The sequence below is a fragment of the Gymnoscopelus braueri genome, assembly GCF_963280865.1.
Source record: "Gymnoscopelus braueri genome assembly, chromosome: 17".
NCBI classification, from domain to species: Eukaryota; Metazoa; Chordata; class Actinopteri; order Myctophiformes; family Myctophidae; genus Gymnoscopelus; species Gymnoscopelus braueri.
The window spans coordinates 9,595,091-9,617,135 of NC_137617.1; the positions used below are offsets into that span (position 1 = coordinate 9,595,091).

Consider the following 22,045-nt stretch of genomic DNA (forward strand, 5'->3'; position numbering starts at 1 on the left):
CACCAAGTGTAAGCTTATATGAGAACAGCAAAGACAGCTCCCTTGCACAACACCAGATGTTATGTCATATTTACTTTTACGGAGCAGAAGCGTAAACAAATGAAAGCATTTTTTCGGAGTGGCTCTGCAGTTGTCTGTGTGTGTGTGTGTGTGTGTGTGTGTGTGTGTGTGTGTGTGTGTGTGTGTGTGTGTGTGTGTGTGTGTGTGTTTTCCATCACACTATCTCTATGCGCTGCTGTTTCCTCAGCTGTTTGGGTTTGGCTTTTCGCAGTGTATAGCTGCGATCCTTGAAGAAGCCATGTCTTCTTTTATCTGTTGGGAAAATGGCAGGCGATGAGTGCAACAGCCTACATTATAACTAATATGAATACAGTAACGGCAGTCGTATATCTGATTGATTGATTTCATTTTAGTAGTCATTATCAAGGTATGCTGTATAGTATCTGGCTGACAATAGTGACAGGTTTTGGTACATTTTCAGTCAGACATTCAGAGAAGATTGTTGTTAGTTTTTGACCAATCATTACATTGCAATATGTTGTACAGTGTATGTCAAGGGTTTGTCCCAGTGACTCATGTTTTATGGGAAGGGAACTTTATAAATGTGCAGATACCCGGTATACACTTATACTGTATGTTGGCTTGTTTACTGTTGAGTGAGAAAACAATGTTTCACATGAAGCTTATCATCAGTTTGGGAACCACTGGTTTAGATAACACTGTGGAGAGTGACATGGATACAGTCTGATTACATGTCTTTAGACGGGGCAGCGGGCTGCATCAACGTACAAATAGCAGCAGCGACCACACATTATGCCTACTGTGTGGAAATTCATAATGTATAATAATATATATGTATATATACAGCTATCCAAAAAAAAAAAAAAAGGATCTTGTATTTCATTATTCATTACAATCATGTTAACATAATGGGGTGTCTTGTTCACCTTGGCTGGCATTCCAAGCGACTGGTTCCTCTCTGGAAATCCCCACATTACTGTTCCACACTTTCCAATCCACCTCCTCCACTCTGCAGCAGAGATGAACACCAGAAATGAAATTATTAATTAATCAATTGAGTCCCCTTTTTAGTTTATTTTACTATTAGGAGCGGTGGGGGAGTTTTGATTGATTGATTGTATATACTTTATTTTTAAGATGCAGGCAGTGAACGAGTTAAAAACATACCAAATGGGTGACACAAAAAGCCAGAGACTTGTCTCCATTGTGGTCCATCAAACATTCAACACTCAAACAACTAGACAAAACAACAGTGCAGCAAAAACAACTACACAGCAAGTTAGAAAATCAACATTTAAGTACAGATTAAATTCATGAGACTGACATAAACTTGTAGGAAGGGATAATTTACACCATTAAGACCTGGAACGCATCTGTGTCACTAGATTTCTTTGGCTATTCAAAAATAGCAGATATACAAGCTCATAGCGCGGTACCGAGTGCCGCGCTATGAGCTTGTAGATCTGCTATTTTTGAAAAATCTTGATTTTTTTTTTTTTACTGTTAGGATTTTGATTTTTTTTAAAGAATCGCCTCAGGTCTTAATGGGTTATACCATGGCAATGACAATATTGCTGACTCCATGTCGTTGGAAGGGATAATGTACAGGGGTTCATAATACAGTGTCGTACATTATCCCTACTTACAAACAAATCCATCCTCGATCCAGGAGTCCCGAGTTGGTGTCGGCTAGTCCGCACTCTCGCATCGCATCACACTTACAAACAAAATGATTAACTTGACATGAAATATTAATTTAGAAATAATAGTATTAGCTTACTAGCTTCTGCTGAAGATATAATACTTAAAAAATATTCGTTTCTTTTAATTAACATAAATACATACACGTCATAGTCATAGTATTAATAATGTCTATTATTAATGGTATTGTTTGTTTATTGTGTAGTAGTGTTGTGTACCTTAGTTGCTTGTAATCTAACCTGAAACAACGTCGATTGTCTTCGTTTCCTTCCTTGCTTCCCAGCTTGACGTCGACTCCACAGCGAAGGCGGCTCTTCAGACAGGCTGGTAGACCACGCTCCAGGTCCAGGGTGGCGATGGCTCTCTGGGACGATCAAAGACAAAACCATAGGGGTGACATGCGTCATTCCAGAATGGTATCACAGTGGCAGCCAGCTTACCCGAGTCCAGTTCTGATCACACTGTAATTCTAACCTGCAGCATGGTGAAATAAGGTTTGTCTATAAAATCCTTGCATTTCTTCAACCAATATGTCGGTTCAGAATTTATTTTCTTCAAACTACAGTATTATAGCTACCAAAAAATATTCGGGAATTTACTTTCTTGGTCTACTGGCAGTGTGCACAAGAATTTTAATAGACACAGAAACTTGGGGCACATACATACTGTAGGCTACATGCAACACTCTTCTAGGTGGTGTGCATTCTGCATGTTTGATCTTTTCCCAACGTCATCATTTCAGGGAGAAATACACAGAAGACATACTGTATTCTTTGCCATACTATATTGATCTCCATACAACAGCCAAAGTTTCCCTTTAACCACTTAAACCCTTTATACATATTGACCAGAGTCCCTGTGGGCTCTATAGGCCCCTGTCATGTCTAAATATAGATTAGGGAAGCTAGGGTTCACGTGGTTAAGATAATGGGGGCTTGATGGCATCCTGTCCCCCACTGAATAATTCAAAGTGCTTACTGCTTAGTGCTGTGTCTTTTTCCTATGTGCATTTAAATGCTTTCACTCAGTGAAACACAGTAAAGCCTGTTAACCACTTAGACCATATATGCTTCATTGACTGGGACCCCCGGGCTCTGTACTTGGTCCCATCCTTTTTTCCCTAGCTCTTTTACGGAACCGTAAGCTCACAACTAGCTAAAACCAAAAGAGCAGAAGCTATTTATAGAATTGTTTTTTTTATTACTTTTAAGGCCCGGCATGATCTAGCCCGTTTCAACATCACAGACCTTTTTGACCCCATATGAGCAGGAGTGCAGAGTCCTTCTGGTCGTTCTAAAGTTTACTCCACACACACACACACACACACTCACACACACACACACACACACACACACACACACACACACACACACACACACACACACACACACACACACACACACACACACACACACACACACACACACACACACACACACACACACACACACACACACACAGCACCTGTAATCTCCAGATGCTGGTGCTCTCCTCTGTGGTTTTCTCCACCGTCTTGCTCATCAGAGCAATGAGCATGTTGAGCAACAGGATGAAGGTGAGGATGATGTAGACGATGAGGAGGATGTAGAATATCACGTTGTCATAGGAACTTTTACCATGGCTACAAGGACAGCACAATGTACACAAATACGTCACAGTTACAATGTTACATTCATGTGCTCTATAGGAGAAATGGAAATACTGCTTCTAATCAGTCAAGTTCATCCTTGAGTCCAAGTGGACGTTTGTGCAAATTTAAATGTCCTAAAGGTATTGCTGAGATATAGCGTTCAAGAGGTTGGGATGGACAGACAGATGGCTGGACGGACGGACCGACGGACAGACGGACAGACGGACGGACGGACGGACGGACGGACGAAAAAAAAATAATTATGTGTCAACTTCGACTTCAAACTTTCTTACATCATTTTAAGTTCAAGTTCAAGTTTATTGTCATTCATCCATGGCTGAAGGAAATGTCATTTCACACAAAAAAAAACAATATAAAAAAAGAAAACCCTCATACTATAAAGAAAACACAGGCAAAAGGTGTGTGGCATGGTGTGGCTATTTTTTACCAGTTCAATCCTATAGTACTTTACTTAGTTAATGCACATTGTTGTGAGCTTGTAGCCATTTTTGCCAAATATTTGGCCATTTTCGCAGAATGTTTGCCTAATTTTCCCAAATGTTTGCCTATTTTTGCCAATTGTTTACAGATTTGGCAGAATATTTGCACATTTTGGCCGAATGTCTGCCTATTATAGCATGCCCAGATTAAAGATGCTAGGATTCACGTGATGAAAATGGTGAGTGTTGAACAGCCAAATGATTGACAAAATAAAACGGATAAACAGTGGGTGAAATTCACATACCTCTCTGCAAACTCCACTTCTCCTATGCCGATGGCGAACTTGAAGAGCTCCAGCATGGTGAAGGGGATGCTCTGGAAGGAGGCCCGCTGGCAACCTTTGGCCTCTGAGGCGTCCACCTTTGTGAAGAAGGTCCTCGACCTGCTCATATTTGGACTGGTTACACTTACACTGGTTGACACTGGGTCCATGAGCAGGGCCACAATCGCTGTGGAGCACATAGTATAGTGAAGAAAGAGAAGACGGTATGTGTCAGAATATATGCAATAAATTGGCCAAAAAATATATTTGAAACTACCGTATATCTTGGTCTGTTAAAATATCATATCACAATATATTATACAGTACATTATTAACTCCTGTCAAGGTGATTTGAAATATGTTATTTTATTCATTTAAGAGCACTCTATTATATATATGATATTATATTATGTATTCTGCTTTATGGATATCTTTCCCCCCACTACAACAACTGAGGAATGCTTTGTGAGTCTCACTTGTAATATGATACGTAAACACCTGACGTTTCCTGCTGCCATGTGGTGTTGTCAAATAACAGAAGGGTGTTAACATGAGTTGGATTGTTGATAAGCACCCATTGTGGTAGATCAATATCTTCCCTAGCTGCTGCTGTTTGGGTCTGAGGGCGTGTGTTTGTGGGTAGACCTACTTAAGTCAAGGTCAGACATGACCTCAGTTGAGTCAGCCTGTATGTCGCATTAAGACGTGTACGTTGGCTCCACTGTATTCAAGTACCTTCAAATCTGTCATACTTTGAAATCTGAAATTGATGTCTTTGCATAATTGTGTATCTATGTTTTGATCACCCACCACAGATTCCTCATTAACACTCCCTTTCATGACAGAAGAGTATATTTAAAGGGTTAGTTGAGAATGATATTGTGTAGAGTTCGATATTGTACTTCCCAGGGTACTGAACAAATAGTTTAAATCAGAATCAGTTACTGAGAAATGCCCACTGGAAGCTTGGTAACGTGTTGTAGCAATGTTGATTAAAGAAGGGGTTTACAGTATGTATTTGACCAGTATCTTGGGATGTGTGGTATTAAACCCAAATATAAATCTCTGAACTAACTGTTTAATAGCTGATCAAGCATGAAGTGAAAGTCATGGGGGTTGCACTTTGTGTTAGATTAATTTGGATTAGTGAAAAGAGAGCACCTGATTTGGTGTGTTAGGTTAATTTTATTTGTGAAAGAAGAGCTCCTGATTTGGTGTGTTAGGTTAATTTTATTTGTGAAAGAAGAGCACCTGATTTGGTGTGTTCGGTTAATTTGATAAGTGAAAGGAGAGCACCTGATTTGGTGTGTTAGGTTAACTTTATTAGTGAATAGAGAGCACCTGATTTGGTGTGTTAGGTTAACTTTATTAGTGAAAGGAGAGCACCTGATGTGGTGTGTTAGGTTGGTTTTATTAGTGAAAGGAGAGCAGAGGCACCTGCTGAGAAGCCGAAGAGGAAGACCATGTAGACAAAGAGAAAGGGCAAGATTTCTTCTACCAGAACCTGAGAGGGAAGAGACAGACTGGTGAACACACACACACACACACACACACACACACACACACACACACACACACACACACACACACACACACACACACACACACACACACACACACACACACACACACACAAATAGCTAAAAGCTAAAAGTGCTGTAGTAGTAGACTAGGAGAACCCTCTTATCACAATGTTCTTCCAGCGCCTTGTAGTTTCAGTTATCTACAGTATATCTATGTTTATACTCTGTTCTATAACAATACTGTTAGTCTGTTCTATGAACATGTTCTGTAGAGTATGTTATGTAGAGTGTGTTTTGACAAAGCCGTGACAGACTGAAAGTGACACTGACACAAGTGTCACTGACGTGCGTCAAGAGAAAAATAAAAAAATAAAAAGAGGTTAACTCCAGTGGTGGAAAGTAACTAAGTACATTTACTTGTACTTGTAGGTTTGCTATTTTCAAAAGATATTTATACATTTGAAAACTTGAAATGGGACATTCTGCATAATGACTACTTTTACTTTTGGTGCTTATACGTTTTTTAAGTATAAAAGGGGGGGGGGCCGTAATGTTCCTCTATACCTTCTGGATCAGGACACTGTACACCCCCATGTGCTTGTGCCCCCTGAAGAAGTACAGCAGGTTGACCCAGCCGAGCAGCAGGCTGAGAACCAGCAAACCCAGGTACTCCACCTCGCCAGCCAGATACAGGGCAGCACACACCAGGAAGAACACACCCTGCACACAGCTACACACAATAAACATTTTAATATTAAAAAAAAGGGATGCATTAAAGGGATATAGTTTGCCCCAAAAAAATACATTTTTTCTATTGTTAGTCACCCCATGGAGACTTGAATTCATGGGGTTTTTTTTGTTTTCGGCGCATTCCTAAGCCAATAAGGAGACACAAAGGTGACTCTTTGTGTTTCCTACCGGAACCGCTGACGGTCATCAAATTATTGGCTTAGGAATGCGACAAAAACCAAAAAATATCCATGAATTAAAGTCTCCATGGGGTGACTAATCGATAGGAAAAAAGTAATTTTGGGGGTGAACTATCCCTTTAAGGCCACTGGCCCCCATAACTCTGAGAGTGTACAAATGGAACCAAATGGACCCGTAAGGGTCCATTTGGTTCCATTTGTACACTCTCAGAGTTACAGAAGGGTCCTATTTGGTTCCTAACTATCAATCTTTTAGCTGGGGATGACCTGGAACCCCCTCAAGGACCCCTGGGGGTCCCTGGACGCTACTTTGAGAACCAGTGGAATAGAATCAAATAAAGAATAGAATAGGATGAAAGGGAGTAAAATAGAACAGAATAGAAAAGGAAAATAACTGATTAGAAAGGAAGAGAACGTACAACAGCACGTCATAGTAGCCATCAATCAGCAACGTGCGCAGCTTGGGTCGCTTCCTCACCAAGTCAAGTATCTGGGGACCACAAGAGAAATATCAGACCTTTAAAAAGACTTCAATATTTGTATTATATCTAGCCTCATCGGCACAGTACAAGAATCCAGGAAATAGAGGGTAGATAGAGGATATGGCATGCAACGGAGATCACACGATGTACAAGCGCTAGACTAGGTGTGTTCATTTCAGTACATATACTGTACAGTAAGCACATCACTTTGAATGTTGCAGGTTAAATTCCCCTTGCAGTCACGTGATTGCTTCAGAAGTCCTTGAACAAGACAAGTAATCTTTTTTTAGTCACTGTGGTGTCGGTAGAATGTATGTTTTTTCTCCATTAATAGCTATTTTTTCAATTTGTACCATGTGGTCAGATGACATAAAATAGACTGCATGGATTGGCCACTATTTTTTTCCATTTTTACCGGGTAGGACAAAAGTCAGGAAATCCTCTGATTTCGAATCGTATACTGTATGTATGTTATAGCCAGATTGAAGTTAAAGATCGTCTCCAACTTCTTCAAAATGTATAAAAGCACAGAAGCAAGCAAACATGAGAGGCAACGGCTGCGACACTTTGTTTGTAGATCAGCAGCAAATAGCCCAAATCAGGGAAGTCTAAATGCAAATGTCCATACTGTACCCCTCTGATGACAAAGTAGAAGGAAGCCAGTGTTATCAGAAGTTGACCTGAAATGTACAGGTATCCATCTGATGAGTGCTCAATAGGGAACGGAGGCTGGGGACCAGATAACGTGAAATCAGTGTCAACAGAAATCTGGATCAAGCTAGACTAGAGCAATACTTTGAGATACAACCACAATAATTTAATTTAATTCTAATACAACTCTTGGATCATTTGTAGATCAGAGAACAGTAGGATTGACTGGAGAGAAAGTGAAAAGCTAAACATGGATAAATCAGTAATCATTTGATCAAACAAATCCAGCTACACTTGCATTAGGAGCCCTTCATTAGTGACAAGCTTTCACTGATTGGTCAGCTAACTTTATTTAATACAAGATACGTTATGCATAAATAATGTCCTATGTATTTATGTAGTATACTGTATTCAACTCTGTGTACCCACTTTGTCATCCATCTTGTTGAAGGCCACAATCGTGAACACAGCTAGGTAGATGAGGTAAACCAGGATGTGGAACAGGAAGACCCGCCCAGCGAAACGGTTCCACTTGTCCTCCAGCAGGCCACTGAGCGGTTCCACCTCTAACATCTGAGGACGGTTCTGATAAACCACAATAACAGAACCTCAACGAACTGAAGGAACTTACACATGCATGCATATCTGTCTGTGGTTTATTTAACAGCTAGAATTTATATATTTTTTTCACTTTCCTTAGTAGTGAAATTATTAACCAATTTATACCGGGAAAGAATCTGTGTCATTTCTAGATTTCTTTGGCTATTCAAAAATAGCAAATATACAAGCTCATAGGGCAGCACTGAGTGCCGCGCTATGAGCTTGTAGATCTGCTATTTTTGAAAAATCGTGAAAATGTGTGCAAATCTTTGAATATACATTTTTAAAGCAAACATTTGTAACTCAAATCTTTGCTTCTGGGGATTCTACAAAAGTCTTTTAAATCCTAACAGTTTTCTGAAAAACTTATGTTGCTATAATATCAGTGGTGCTCAAACTTTTTCATGTCAAGGACCACCCAAAATGATATGTATTTGGCCACGGACCCCCATCTCAAAATATTTTGTTCCAGGGACCCCCCCAGAAGCAAAGATTTGAGTTAAAAATTTTCCCTTAAAAAAAATAATATATATATATTCAAATATTCGCACAAATGTTCAAGACTTAATTTTTTTTAGCAGATCTACTATCTGCTATTTTTTAATAGCCAAAGAAATCTTAAAATGACACAGATGCTTTCCCTGGTCTTAATGGGTTAATATTTCAGGTCACAGTGGATAGGGTATGGTAGTATGTAAGAAACTGGTAGACTGGTGGACTTTTTCTGTTTTTGCTTTTAATTTTTCTCTGCAGAAAATGTGCTACATTTAGAGCACGAGGACATTACTTGATCCTTTACCTGATTTTTATGTAAACAGCAGACACGAAGGGTCTGACAAAAGAATCAAGAACTTGCTGTGGCACTACACCTGCTGGTTTCAGCAATACTCACGGGGATGTCGCTGCCATAAACTATTATCTCCAGGGCGGACATTTTGTCATCGTAGGTGTCCAGGGACTCCAGGTCATACAGGGAGGTGTGGATGGGTCCGTACACCCACTCTGTGAACTTACGAGACAGGTGCCTCGTGCCCTCATCTGACAACTCACGCCGTAGGATGTGTGCAAACAGCTGGTGGAGGAAAAACAGACAACTGTGGTGACATCTTTGTAACTATATCAACAATTCATATTTATGATATTATATACAGATTTGTGAAAATTGAGCAAGACTCTCTTTAAACTGAACAGCAGAGTGACAAGGCTGTAGTCTCAGGGAAGCCCTATACAGTAATTAGGCTGATTGACTTGAAAAAAGTGACGTCTCCATTATGGATATTTACATACAGTATATTTGGCAAATGCTGTATGCTATACAGTATGTACTGTATGTAGCCAGATACAGATAACCCACTCATCCATATAGTTACCTAATTTAATTATAAGTTCACTTTCTAACTGGCTTGAATATACTGTAATAGCCTACATCTTAAAATGTCAATTGGAAAATGTCTTCAAGTTTACTGTAGTGGGAGAATTGCATTTTCCATTAGTCTACACAGTGATATATTTTGATCAATGTCTACACATAGGTGATCTTTTTGTAATAATATTGCTGAGCTGTGATTGCCGTAGCAACATCTGCTGAACTGTGTGGTTTGCTGTGTATGCACATGGCAACGTAAGCTGCGCTGTGATCTACTTTTGTGGGTACAGCGATAAAGAGCTAAATACAGAACAAAGATGCAGACAAACACTGTTCTAGAAGGCTAGACTCCTTGGCATCATGCTGAAAAAACTTCAATGCCCTCTAATTCCTTGAAGAAACCCTTTGAGTAACTCAAGTCTCCTACCCCAATTTTGCCGGTCTTGGCAACCATTTTAAGTGATGTCCTTCCCTGGTTGTTCTGAGCTTCCTCAAGCTTCACTTCAGGCTTCAGCTTGGCTGTGACTGTGAGAATATGGTCGTACATTCTAGTGATGAACTCTGTGTTTTCAGGGGTGTTGTCAGCCACTGCTACCAGGGCGTGGAGCACTGTGTTGCCATGGGAATCCGTCTGGGTCACGTCTGCCGTTTGGTGTTCATTGTCCAACAGGAAGTCCACCATCTCAGGCTGATTGGTGCAGGCCGCCAGAGACAGAGGCAGTTCTCCTTTAGAAGGACCAATAGGACAGAATATAATTGAATTCAATCAAGGAAGAATTGAATAGGATAAGAAAACACTGAAAATGTTAATGGACGGTCCATAATACACAACGTTGTTGTCATATAAAAACTACTGAGCTCAGTTGGTAGTTTTATAAGTTACCCACTAAACACTGTTGCTCATATGCTGCTATAAGCGGAGGCTGTAACTTAAAGGGATAGTTCACCGCAGGGGTTCCGGTAGGAGACACAAAGAGTCTCCTTTGTGTCTCCTACTAGAACCCATGCTCGTCATCAAATTATTGTCTTAGGAATGCGACAAAAACTAAAGAAATATCCATGAATTCAAGTCTCCATGGGGTGAGTAATCAATAGAAAATAAGATTTTTTTTGGGTGAACTATCCCTTTAACAAATCAATACAGACCCTGTTTGGGGTTTATAGGGAAGGATGCAGGGGGTTAGATGAGCTCACTCAGACAGTAATACAGACATATTGAGACCCACCAAAGTAGAAGCTGGGCTCATCAGGCTGCTGGAAGAATTTCCCACAGGCTTTGGCATGAATGTCAGTGCCACTCTCCACCAGTTTCCTGACATAACCAATGCTCCTCCTCTCAATGGCAATATGGAGGGCTGTTTGACCTAAACAGATGATGTTGCATAACGAAACTTTATATGATGTAAGGGACGATGTACATTGGAAAACAAACCCAACTCATTCAGTGCCACTGGACGTCTAAAACGTCCAATGTAATAAGCCCTTTGCCACAGGACGTCTAAAACGTCAAAAAATTAATATATATTGAAAAGAATGTTCAGAACCCAAGATATGATGATTTGAAAATGTTCTGCTCCATTCACTTCTTGTTTAACTTCTTACTGAAAAAGGCTGTATCTCGGCTCCTAAGCACTTTTTTTTTTACAATGAATTTTGGCTGTGGCACTGAATGGGTTGTTAAGTGGAGGTCCTTCTTCACAGGACCGGGATGATTAGGCTACAAGCATGCGTCTGAACAAAATCAGTAATTTGAGACAGAATATTGATTAAATAAAAATATTGTATTAGTTTACAAGCTTCTGCATAACAACGTAAACAGAGGCTGAATTGTGACCCTTGGCACATGTAGGGACTGATGAAGCACCCCCCACCCCCACCCAATTTAGTTTATTAACATTACATAACATTTTTGCCACGCTAATGGATCTGTATTCACAGCCACGGTCCCAAGTCTGCACGTATTTGGGGCGCACACATTCCTGGGACGGGACTATTTAAAAAATAATGGATAATAATAAACATTAACCGTTATAATTTGGGGTCTCGTAAGCGGCAGATAATTTAGGATTTATGAAAACATGTCCAGGACTTGATTTCAATTATTTATTTATTTTCCCTTGCAAAATAATAAACAAAATAATCAAAAAGATCAGATAGGATATCAATGAAGTCTTGATACGTGTTATAGGTAGGCTACCAGGCTATGTAATGGCACTTGATGGCAGCAGCCATGTACATTATATGATACCTGAAAGTCAGGTTACAATGTTAGAAAGAACGGAGGCAGTGAAACCGTAGTCTCTCTTTCACAGAGTATCCTCATAAAGTGTGTATGAGAGAAAACAATTTGTGCACAGTGCACCTCTGGTCTAGAGTCCCAGATGGTGAAACAGGATTGACCCATGGTCCTGCACTGCCACCTATTGACCAAAGTTATTATTGTTTTGGGATGAAACCAGAATACAAATAGAGAAAGGAAAAATAAAATACAAACACTCTCAAAACACTGTGACAAACAAAATAATTATACTTATGTGATGACACTTTAGTGGGCAGCAAATGTGACGAAAATAAGACTCTCTCCAAGAAATACAGATTTTATACAGATTTTCTCCAAGAAATACAGATTTTCTCCAAGAAATCAGGTCACCTTAAACTATGAATGGTGCTTTGATACCTTTGTAGTAGGGGTCTGTGTAGGCAGCGTTCACTAAGTCTTGTATGTCACCGATCTTCTCTGAAACATCTAGGATATAATCCACCATGGCACTCTTCTCCTCTCTCATGTTCATCAGAGCTTTCATCAGGACTGTTTTCCCATCACGTTGATCTAAAGATGATCATATATTGGCTGAGTTAACAGTCATGTCACATGTGAAGGAGAAAATAACTATGTTGTGTTCAAATCTCACACCTCGCCCCAAAAACAAAGCATGTTTTTGCAAAGCTATGTTCTCAAAGTGGGACTCATGCAGGGACCCTCATGGTTCCTTGAGAGGGTGAAAATGGACCCTTAAAGGTCTGTAACCCTGAGAGTGTACAAATGGAACCAAATGGACCCTTATGGGTCGATTTGGTTCCATGTGTCGTGAGTTATGGGAGTCCTTGAAATTAAAACGTTTGAGAACCAGTGAATACAGAAATCATTTTTCCGTATGTTAAGATGCTTGCTTTTGTGTGAGTTCTTACATGATGAGTCAGAGAGTCCCTTGGCCATCCGACGCAGGTACGCCTCCAGCCCCGCCAGCTTTGTGACATCACCGCTGGCCACGCTCTCAAACAGCCTCTTGATGTCAAACTCCCCCAGGTCTTTGGGAGGTTCCAACCCACTGACCTCCCTAACACATTAAACCAAACAGAAGGCGTTTAAAATGTTATTTGATGTGATTTATTGAAAGGTTGACTGGCTCGTTAAAATTAATCAGTCAATTGATTTTTCATCAAAGTCAATCAATCAACACAATGTGTAATAGATTAGAAATCTGTTCACTTACCAGACAAAGGCAGCGTTTAACCCACAGCGAGGTCTGCTTCCATCCAGCTTCTCCTGGATGTTGGAGTCCATGGTGGCTGTGTTGGCCTTCAGGCAGCCCATGGTCAGAGCAGACACCAGGGAGGCTCTCCTCTCCTTCTTCCATTCCGATCTGTCTCTCTTCCTCTCCTCATCTGTCCTTGTGTCTGTCTCCAAGCGCCACTTGACGCTCTGGGACCGAGTCCCGTCCATTGTTTCCTATAGGGCTGCATAATTGTTTTGCATTTTATGGCGCTTGCACATTGCTCGGTATTGGCTGTTCTATCGTTGCATATGACACTCTGCAATGTGAAAAGGGTCAAAACTACTTCTGTCAAGACTGTGTGAGCTGAATTGAGTCAGGAGCGTGTCTATGTTCTCTCAGCCCTATGTTCCCTCAACCCTCAACGCAACCCTAACGCCAAGCTGAGGAGCTGAGGGAACATGAGTGGCAAAACTGTGACCTTGTCTGCAAGGAGGAACATCTGGACCTTATCTTGGAAGAAGAGGACAACATGGGTTGGCAATTATACAAAGGAATTTTTTTCATAAAACGGCTGATAGTAATTGATGCTGCGCAATATTATAAAACATGGTGAGCGGTATTGGAGATTGTTTGTGCTTCTAGGGGGATTAGACATTAAACACAATGCCCACCCAATAGTTGGCAGCAAAGGTGATTTGCTCCGCTTACATGTATCTGCCCCTTAAACATGCAACATGCAGACTGCAGTATACACAGCCTTTGCTGCGATATAACGCAATCGTGGCCTACACAAACTGTTTTAACAATATAGAGACAGATTGCACAAACCACACAGTGCCATGATTGGCTAGCTACCAGTAGACTACGCAACTACAAACAGAGCCAACACAACTACGAAGAAAAAGCCAAGTTGATTGTTATGAGGGTCAGGAGGTCCATTCAATTTTTTGAACCCGCTCTGACCGCGATAACTAAGAAACTACATGACATTTGCAGAGACTGCAACCGTTTGTCCGTCTGTGAACAGCTAATCTCAGACACTTGACACGCACACTCCAAGTAGACCAAGGAAGAACCTCTAGCTGTACATTTTTCAAAACGGCTTCATCATGGTGCTATAACAGGTTGCTTCACGTTTTGGCCTATAACTCTTGAACCGTATGTCGTACAATAAAATAATTGAACAAAAGCTAGCAAAAAAACGTCCCAAATTGTAATGACACATTGAGGGGCGGCAGGGGCCTCTAAACAACACAAAGCCAAAAGCATTTTCACTTCCATCCGTAATGGGCAGCACAAATGCTACAAATCACTGTTTGGTGCAGATACATGATTTTCTTCACCAGAATTAACCACAAATGCTCTCATACGTCATGTGACAATGACCGTCAAACACATTGACAGACAGGGTGTGGAAGGAATGTGACAGTAATACGTTCAAGCCTTGCTTACACCTATGTTTAAGTTTAGACAAGCTAATCATTTGCTGTACATGTCAGAAGGGGTGCAACAGCTAATCAAACCAATTGATTTAGTCGATTATACACTCGATAATTTAACAAAAAAAAAATATATAATCTATCCCTATTTTGGCATGTCATTATAGGCAAAAAAGAAACTAACTGATAATCGCAGCCCTACATGTCAGTGTGTGCGGCTCGATCATCTCAATGCTTTTGTTCTCTCAGCATCCCTATTCTCGCCAGGGCCTTGTCCACACTGGGGATCAGCTTTTCATGAAACTCCCACAGCCTGGTGTCAACGCGCATGTTCTCTTTGGACACGCAGTTCTGTTTGTAACTGGGTGGTATGGTGTGCGTGATCAAGCAACCCCGGACGTGCATAACCAATCCCATATCTGGAGGGACTTTGACTGTATTCCCGAATTTCTTCAGCACTTTGTGCACTGATGTCTGCTGCACCATCCTTGGCTGAACTATCATCTTGTATCCCACTTCCCTTGGTACCACATATTGTCTATAGATCTGTTCCAGAATATTTAATACGGGCACCCCTTCCAATTGATTTTTCTCTGTTTCATATTTTCTATAGATGTGCTCCAGAATATTTATTCCCGGCACGCCTTCCCACTGGGGCAGGTGGAACTTTGCGCCGGGATCCACATGGTCAGTTGGAAATAAGTGCATCTGAAAGAGGAACACCCCCGCCTTTGGGTTTTGCTGTTGGAGCTGGCTCATCAGAGAGATTAGGCTGTTTTGACAGTAGGGTACTATAATCTCATCTATGTCATGCAACAGGACATAGCGCGAGCGGTCCATGTATCTGTAGACGCAGTCGTTGAGTGTGGTCAGCTGGCCGTAGTAGTGCAGGTCCCCCGCTCCATGCTCGAGATACTTCCATCCCTTTGATGGTTTGAGGTGCTTGTCCACGGGCCAGGGAACTATCTCTACGAAACCCTCCTGGCTGTAACTGTGCAGTAAGCGGTCGAGATCTGGACCACAGCTGGTGTTGTAGACCACCACCCTGTCCACGCCCAGCAGTCGGTACATCTCTAGGGCCTGTGTGAACTGAAGCACGTTGTTGTAGTCTCCGTACACGGTGGGGATGCACACTGTGAAGTCAAACTGGGGCTTTATCACCTCTGTCCCGCCGCTCTGCTGGTTACCTACAGTGGTGGACAGTAACAAAGTACATTTACCGTACTTAAGTACGTAAATTATGAGTTGAGTATTTACTTGAGTATTTGTGTTTTTGGATACTTTCCCTCCACTAGCTACATTTCAAAGACAAATATTGTACTTTTGACTCCACATTTCTAGGATGGGAAAAGGTACATTATGAACTAAAGGGATATTTCACTTTAAAAAAAACTTTGGGTCATTTTATCGTCTACTCAGGCTTTTGTGAGCCCTCCAGACCATTTTGAAGTTGCTTGATTCGGTATTTAGATATTTGATATTCATTTTATCAGACTTCCTATACAAACCCATTATAACTTCAAACTCCATTTTTAACATGTTAGATTCATCAAAAACACCCGTCCTTGGTTCTGGTGACTCACCATGCCCTCCTAATATGCGAGGGGGCCGTGTTTTTTCTATAACTTTTAAAAACCGTTTTAAATATTTTTTGGGGAAAATGAAGAAAAAAAAATACAACACAAAAATACAATAAAATAAATAAAAAAAGTTAGCGAAAAAAAACACGGCCTCCTCACATATTAGGAGGGCAGGGTGAGTCACCAGAACCAAGGACGGGTGTTTTTGATGAATATAACATGTTAAAAATGTGTTTGTTATAATGAGTTTGTATAGGAAGGGGGCGTGTCTGATAAATTAATATCAAATATCTAAATACTGAATCAAGCAACTTAAAAATGGTCTGGGGGGCTCACAAAAGCCTGAGTAGACGATAAAATTACCCAACATTTTTTTGAAAGTGAAATATCCCTTTAACCACTGAAGCCCTATTTCAAATATAGTGAAAATAGCATATCTACAAGCTTGTAAATGGTGCAATTATATAGCGCCTTTATCCAAAGCAATTTACAATGTGCATTACATTCACACATCGACAGCGAGGAAACCATGCACGGCACCAACCTGCTCATCAGGAGCAGTTAGGGGTTCAGTTTCTTGCTCAAGGACACTTCGACACTAACTCAGGGGTAGCCCGGGATTGAACTGGGAACCTTCCTTTTCCCAAGCGGGCACTCTACCTCCTGAGCCACTGCCACCCCAGATCGTAAATTGTAGATCTGCTATTTCCCCAATCTGGAAAATGTCTAAATTTCAATACAGCAATGCATTGATATTAAAAAATAAAATGTGCTTTGTAATTTGGACTTTTGAATACTTAAGCATTTTTAAAAGCATGTGCTTTTGAACACTTAAGTATTTGTTTAAAAGCAAGTACTCGAGTACAAATTTTTACAGAGTAACTTTCACTTGACTCAAGTACTGGGGTTGAGTATTTTGTCCACCACTAGTTACCTATCGGGAGAAAGATCTGCCGCTGTGCTTCCATGCTGTCCGAATGAGTCGACAGGGTGACATGGGTCGCTTTGCAGCCTGTGGGGATCCAACACATGACGTCCATAGTCTCAAAAGGAAAACCGAAACCATCCACGTGGTTTACAAAGCTAGCGGGAGTGCTGGGGATGGAAAGGTTGCCGCTACAGCAGAAAACACAGTGCATGGTCATGATGGAATCTCTCCTGAATATACCAATGATGCGCAGATCCCAACCTTTCACCCTGAGGTCCATGTAGGCAGAAACCAGCAGGTGCTTGGTGTTATTCAGAGGGGTGATGCTCTGGGTAGAGGTACGGCAGGGGCACATGGTTTGGACCACATGTGGGGTCTTTGGATTCAGATTCAGGATGAGTATGTACATGAAGATGCCGGCAGTAACTAAGAGGAGGATGAGCCGCAGTTTCCGTTTATTCATCGCGCCGTAGATCGGAAATCGTTCCAAACTCAACACTTGTATTGAGTTTCTTCTTGTCCCGACACAGTTGTTAAAGATGCAACGCTTCGCAGTTCTGACGCGTTTAAATACTTCTCCTCGGTGCTGTCCTCTTCTGAATAATAATGTTTTTTTTTGTAGGTTTGCCTGTGCGTGTGCTTATCTGTCCATCTGTCTGTCCACGGCTAATCTTCCAAAGCGTAGGACCGGTCAGAAAAAAACGTTGACCTCCCTCAAACACGTCCTGGTTGTGGGACTTAATGTCATTTCTGAAATTGGAAAATATTAAATTCACTATCCATTAATTTGTTGAGACATTTAGGCCGCTATCTATGCGGCCGAATAGGACATTTGTCCAAAACTCACACAAATTAGTAAACATATATCTCTGGAGTCATGTAATCAAGATGTATCAGTCAGTTCATAGTCCATTCCGATTGGCTACGATTGACCTCCAAAGTTAGTGGGCCCTGGTTAGCCAACCCGTCCTGGCAGAGATCTGCGCTAGTTAAGTGTTTATTTCTGCATACTTTACATTGACTGCTGTATGTTATTCAGCCTACTTTACATTAGAGACTGTTGCTTAGAAAGATCATTGCATTTCAGTTAATTTCATTACATGACTTTTTGTTGACACTCTGAAGCCTAATTTATACTTGGGTGAAAAGGCGTTGTGACAAAAATGATGTATTTCCAACAGAAGAAGAAAAAGCCTTGCCTTGCCTTGAAAACACACGTCTTATGTCACCTGGCCCTTTTTCAACATAAAGTATAGCCTTTCACACAGACCAACTGAAACTGTAGTAGACCATACTTCTTTTCAGACCACCAACATTACAAGCAATACATACTAAGTCACAGCTATGTTCCATTAATCAGTAGATCAGATAATAATAAAGTAGCTACGGTTAAAGCAATTCATCTATACTTAAAGGACCACTGAGTGATCCAAATGCAAACTAAAGTCCCTTCTACCAAAAATACGAAAAATAAAATACATGTTTTTATTTTCTATAGGTGACTAACTCACCTCTTGATAGAAGAAGGCCTACAATAGACAATTCTAGTTTAATAATGTGCATAATGTTTATAAACGTTGGAGTAAAGCAGATCTAAATTTGGATTGATTTACTACAAATAATATATTTCCCATCTACAAATTCTACACAAAAAAGTGCTTACCTTTTGATTGCCTGATGCTGTTATACTGTAGGTCCAATGCACTTTAAGACGCAGCAAATTGTTATATTTATTTCAGAACATCTTTGCAGCTCTACTTCCCAAAGGTCTGGTCTCTACGTCTCACAGAAATGCTTTGGGGTGGGTGTGTGTGTGTGTGTGTGTGTGTGTGTGTGTGTGTGTGTGTGTGTGTGTGTGTGTGTGTGTGTGTGTGTGTGTGTGTGTGTGTGTGTGTGAGTGAAGTCTTACATTAGTGCATCGGCTCCAGTCTTTCCACTGAAAGCTCATTGTGGTTGTGGAAAGCATCACCCATCTTAACATCAAGTTTGATCCATTATAAGCTAATGGAAAATTACTGCAGGCTAATGCAGTTATTGGAACTTAAAGGGTGTGTAAGTGATTTGTTGTTGTTAAAATGAGTGTTGAATAGCTCTATATTCCAATAGTAATCATTGTTATAGAGCACTGGTTCTCAACATTTTTAGGCAGCTACACCCCAGAATAATCATATTTGAACTGGGGACCCCCCCCCCCCTGATAAGCACTTGTAGAATTGTAGGAATTGAGGCATTACATTTTGTTTGACTCGGTTCCACAGATAAAAATTGTGAAAATAGCCGATCTACAAGCTCGCAATGCGGCATTGTGAGCTTGTAGATTGGCTATTTTCAAAATGTGAGCTTGTAGATTGGCTATTTTCAAAATGTTTACCTATTTCTTAGGTAATATGTCAATTTGGCATAAAAAAAAAAAAGTATCTTTAGAAATGTGCAGATACCCTATAGCCTACACTTATACTGTATGTTGGATTTTGGGGGGTCCAGGTTGAGAACCACTGCTAAGGAGTGTCAGTAACAGGGATCTCCCAGTCTCTCCAGCTCTTTAGTAAAAACTAAATTGGAAGTAATTAAACAAAACAAAAAATGAACAGACCAAATTGGAATTGCAACACTGTGCAATTGAATCCGATAAATGGGTTCTTCTCTCTTCTGGTTGGATGAACTTGGTGACTCAAAATGTGCTTTCTGTTTATTAAAGAGTTGGAGGGACGGGTAGACTGTGTTACCGAACAGATACTACAGCTGTAATTGATTATCAGAACATAGAACCTTTAAGGTTAAAACTGTGATGTTGCTGTAATGCAAATGTCATTAAGTTTATGTAGATGCAATTCTGATAAATTCGAATAATACTGCGGCCACATCTGAGAATAGTGTCCCACTTCCTTCGTGCCTCTTGTGCTGGAGATGATGTGGACACTGCTATGGCGGTGGTTTATCTCATACTAAAAATGAATCCAGAATCAAGATCATTTTTTATTACCAGGTACAGTGTTCACAAACACAGTACAAAGAATGTGTCTGGATCAGGTCTTTGCATTACACTGAAGTAATGGTAGAGAAATATTTCAATTATTTACGCATGTGTGTGCATATGTGCTGTGTTGTCTTACATAAGTGCATCAGCTTCAGTCTTTCCACTGAAAGCTAATTGTGGTTGTGGGAAGAGCATCTTAGCGTCACACATCTTAAGCTAATGGACAATTACTGTAGGCTAATGCAGTCATTGGGTACTAAAGGAAGTAAGTGATATTTTTTTCTTTTTTGTTCAGTAACTGGGCTCTCTTGGTCTCTCCAGCTCTTTAGTAAACAGAAACAGAAAATTCATCTTCAATTTCATCTCATACAGGATACATGATGAACAAGTGGAATTGGAAGTGATGAAACAAAAAATAAATGAACATGTGGAAATGTCTCATATATGATACTGTAAATTCTGAAATACGTAAACATTTAATGAGAACGGCCACATAACTTTATAAATGGACCCTAGGCTCTTTGCACAGCCGCCATATTGGAAAGAAATTGGGCCTCTTCCTTACTTCCTTCACATGTGTTACCAATGATGCTAATTAAGGCTCTGTTCCATTCTGGTCAAACAGAGTCAGGGTGCTGATATTGTGCATGTTGGCTCACTGGAAACACCAGTGGGTCTCAAAGTGTGGTCCAGGGACCCTTATGGTTCCTCTGTAACTTTGTGTACAAATGGTACAAATGGAAACAAATGTACACTCTCATAGTTATGGGGGTCCTTGAAATTAAAGTTTGAGAACCATTGTGCTACAGCAGCTACACTATATATGTAACAAAGCCTTCATTAGAATCATTGGCAATTGTCTTTCGGCCTGGCGAGAGAGTATGTTTTGCGCCCTGTTGCACCGTATGTCCTTCTGTCTGTGGACAGCTAATCTTAGGCGCCGTTCCCTTGATCGCAGCGAAACTGTACACACACTCCCTGGATGCCAATTCAGAATGCCAATACACACAAATTCACATGGGCCTGTTATAGAACCACCAGGAGGCTTCTTTTTGCAAAACACATTTTTTGACAGTACTCCTACAGATTTTGTCCAAACATCACGCAAATCGCCCACCAAAGTTTGCAGGAGTGCTCCGTTTTGAACAAAATGCCTCAAATCACGAACACAGCATGACATTTCCGTGAAATGTTGCACGCACATTCTCACTAGGCCGAGGAAGAAATGCCACTCAAATCAGCTTCACGGTGGCATTATAACAGGTCGATTCATGTTTTTACCTATAACTGCACCGATCTGAGTAAAACTTTGTATGTGCACTCCCTAGAAGCCAAGAAAAAACCGTTGCCCTGCATTTTTCACATCTGCCTTTTAAAGCGCCACCAGGAGGCCGACTTATGTAAAACAAATTTTTGGATATTACTCCTTCAGATTGTATCCAAATTTCACACAAATCGGTACACATGATCTCTATAGTCATGTGATCAAGACGGATCCGTTAGATTTTTCCTATTCCATCCTGATTACCTAAGATTGACATCTAAAGCTTGCAGGAGTGGCCCTTTTTCAACAAAATGCAGCAAATCATGAATGCAGCGTCCGATTGCGGTGAAACTTTGCACGCACATTCGCACTACATTGAGGAAGAAATGCCACCCTATTCACATTGCCCTATTATAGCGCCACCAGCAGGTCTAATTAAGCAAAACACAACACAACATTTTGGAACAAAATACCTCAAATCATCAATGCAGTGTCCGATTGCCATCAAAGGCCTAAGAAGAAATGGCACCCTTTTCACATTGGCCTGTTATAACGCCACCAGGAGGCCACGATGACGTACCTGACCTGGCGGAGACCTGTGTTCCGAGGAGCACTTTTTCTAGTTAATACTTGGTTCAATATTTCAAAACCCACACACAGACGTCAATAGCACCGATTTATTAAATTACAACAT

The 22,045-nt window shown here is 40.7% G+C and overlaps 2 protein-coding genes across 2 annotated transcripts; both read right to left on the reverse strand.

The window, feature by feature from the left end:
• Positions 1 to 214: 214 nt before the first annotated feature.
• On the reverse strand, positions 215 to 13,390 carry LOC308104931 (transient receptor potential cation channel subfamily V member 1-like; the record flags this gene model as incomplete). Its single annotated transcript, XM_080455570.1, has 15 exons — positions 215 to 312; positions 948 to 1,030; positions 1,962 to 2,086; positions 3,187 to 3,343; positions 4,098 to 4,168; positions 6,203 to 6,368; positions 6,987 to 7,057; positions 7,683 to 7,778; positions 8,130 to 8,285; positions 9,193 to 9,372; positions 10,094 to 10,392; positions 10,893 to 11,030; positions 12,344 to 12,496; positions 12,856 to 13,004; positions 13,161 to 13,390. The coding sequence occupies 15 exons, from the start codon at positions 13,388 to 13,390 to the stop codon at positions 215 to 217; spliced, it is 2,172 nt and encodes a 723-aa protein (XP_080311696.1).
• Positions 13,391 to 14,830: 1,440 nt separating this feature from the next.
• LOC308104932 (uncharacterized protein) lies at positions 14,831 to 17,573 on the reverse strand (the record flags this gene model as incomplete). The annotated part of the gene is made up of 2 exons (XM_080455571.1): positions 14,831 to 15,789; positions 17,117 to 17,573. 2 exons carry the CDS (start codon positions 17,571 to 17,573, stop codon positions 14,831 to 14,833), a joined length of 1,416 nt encoding a protein of 471 aa, XP_080311697.1.
• Positions 17,574 to 22,045: the final 4,472 nt, after the last annotated feature.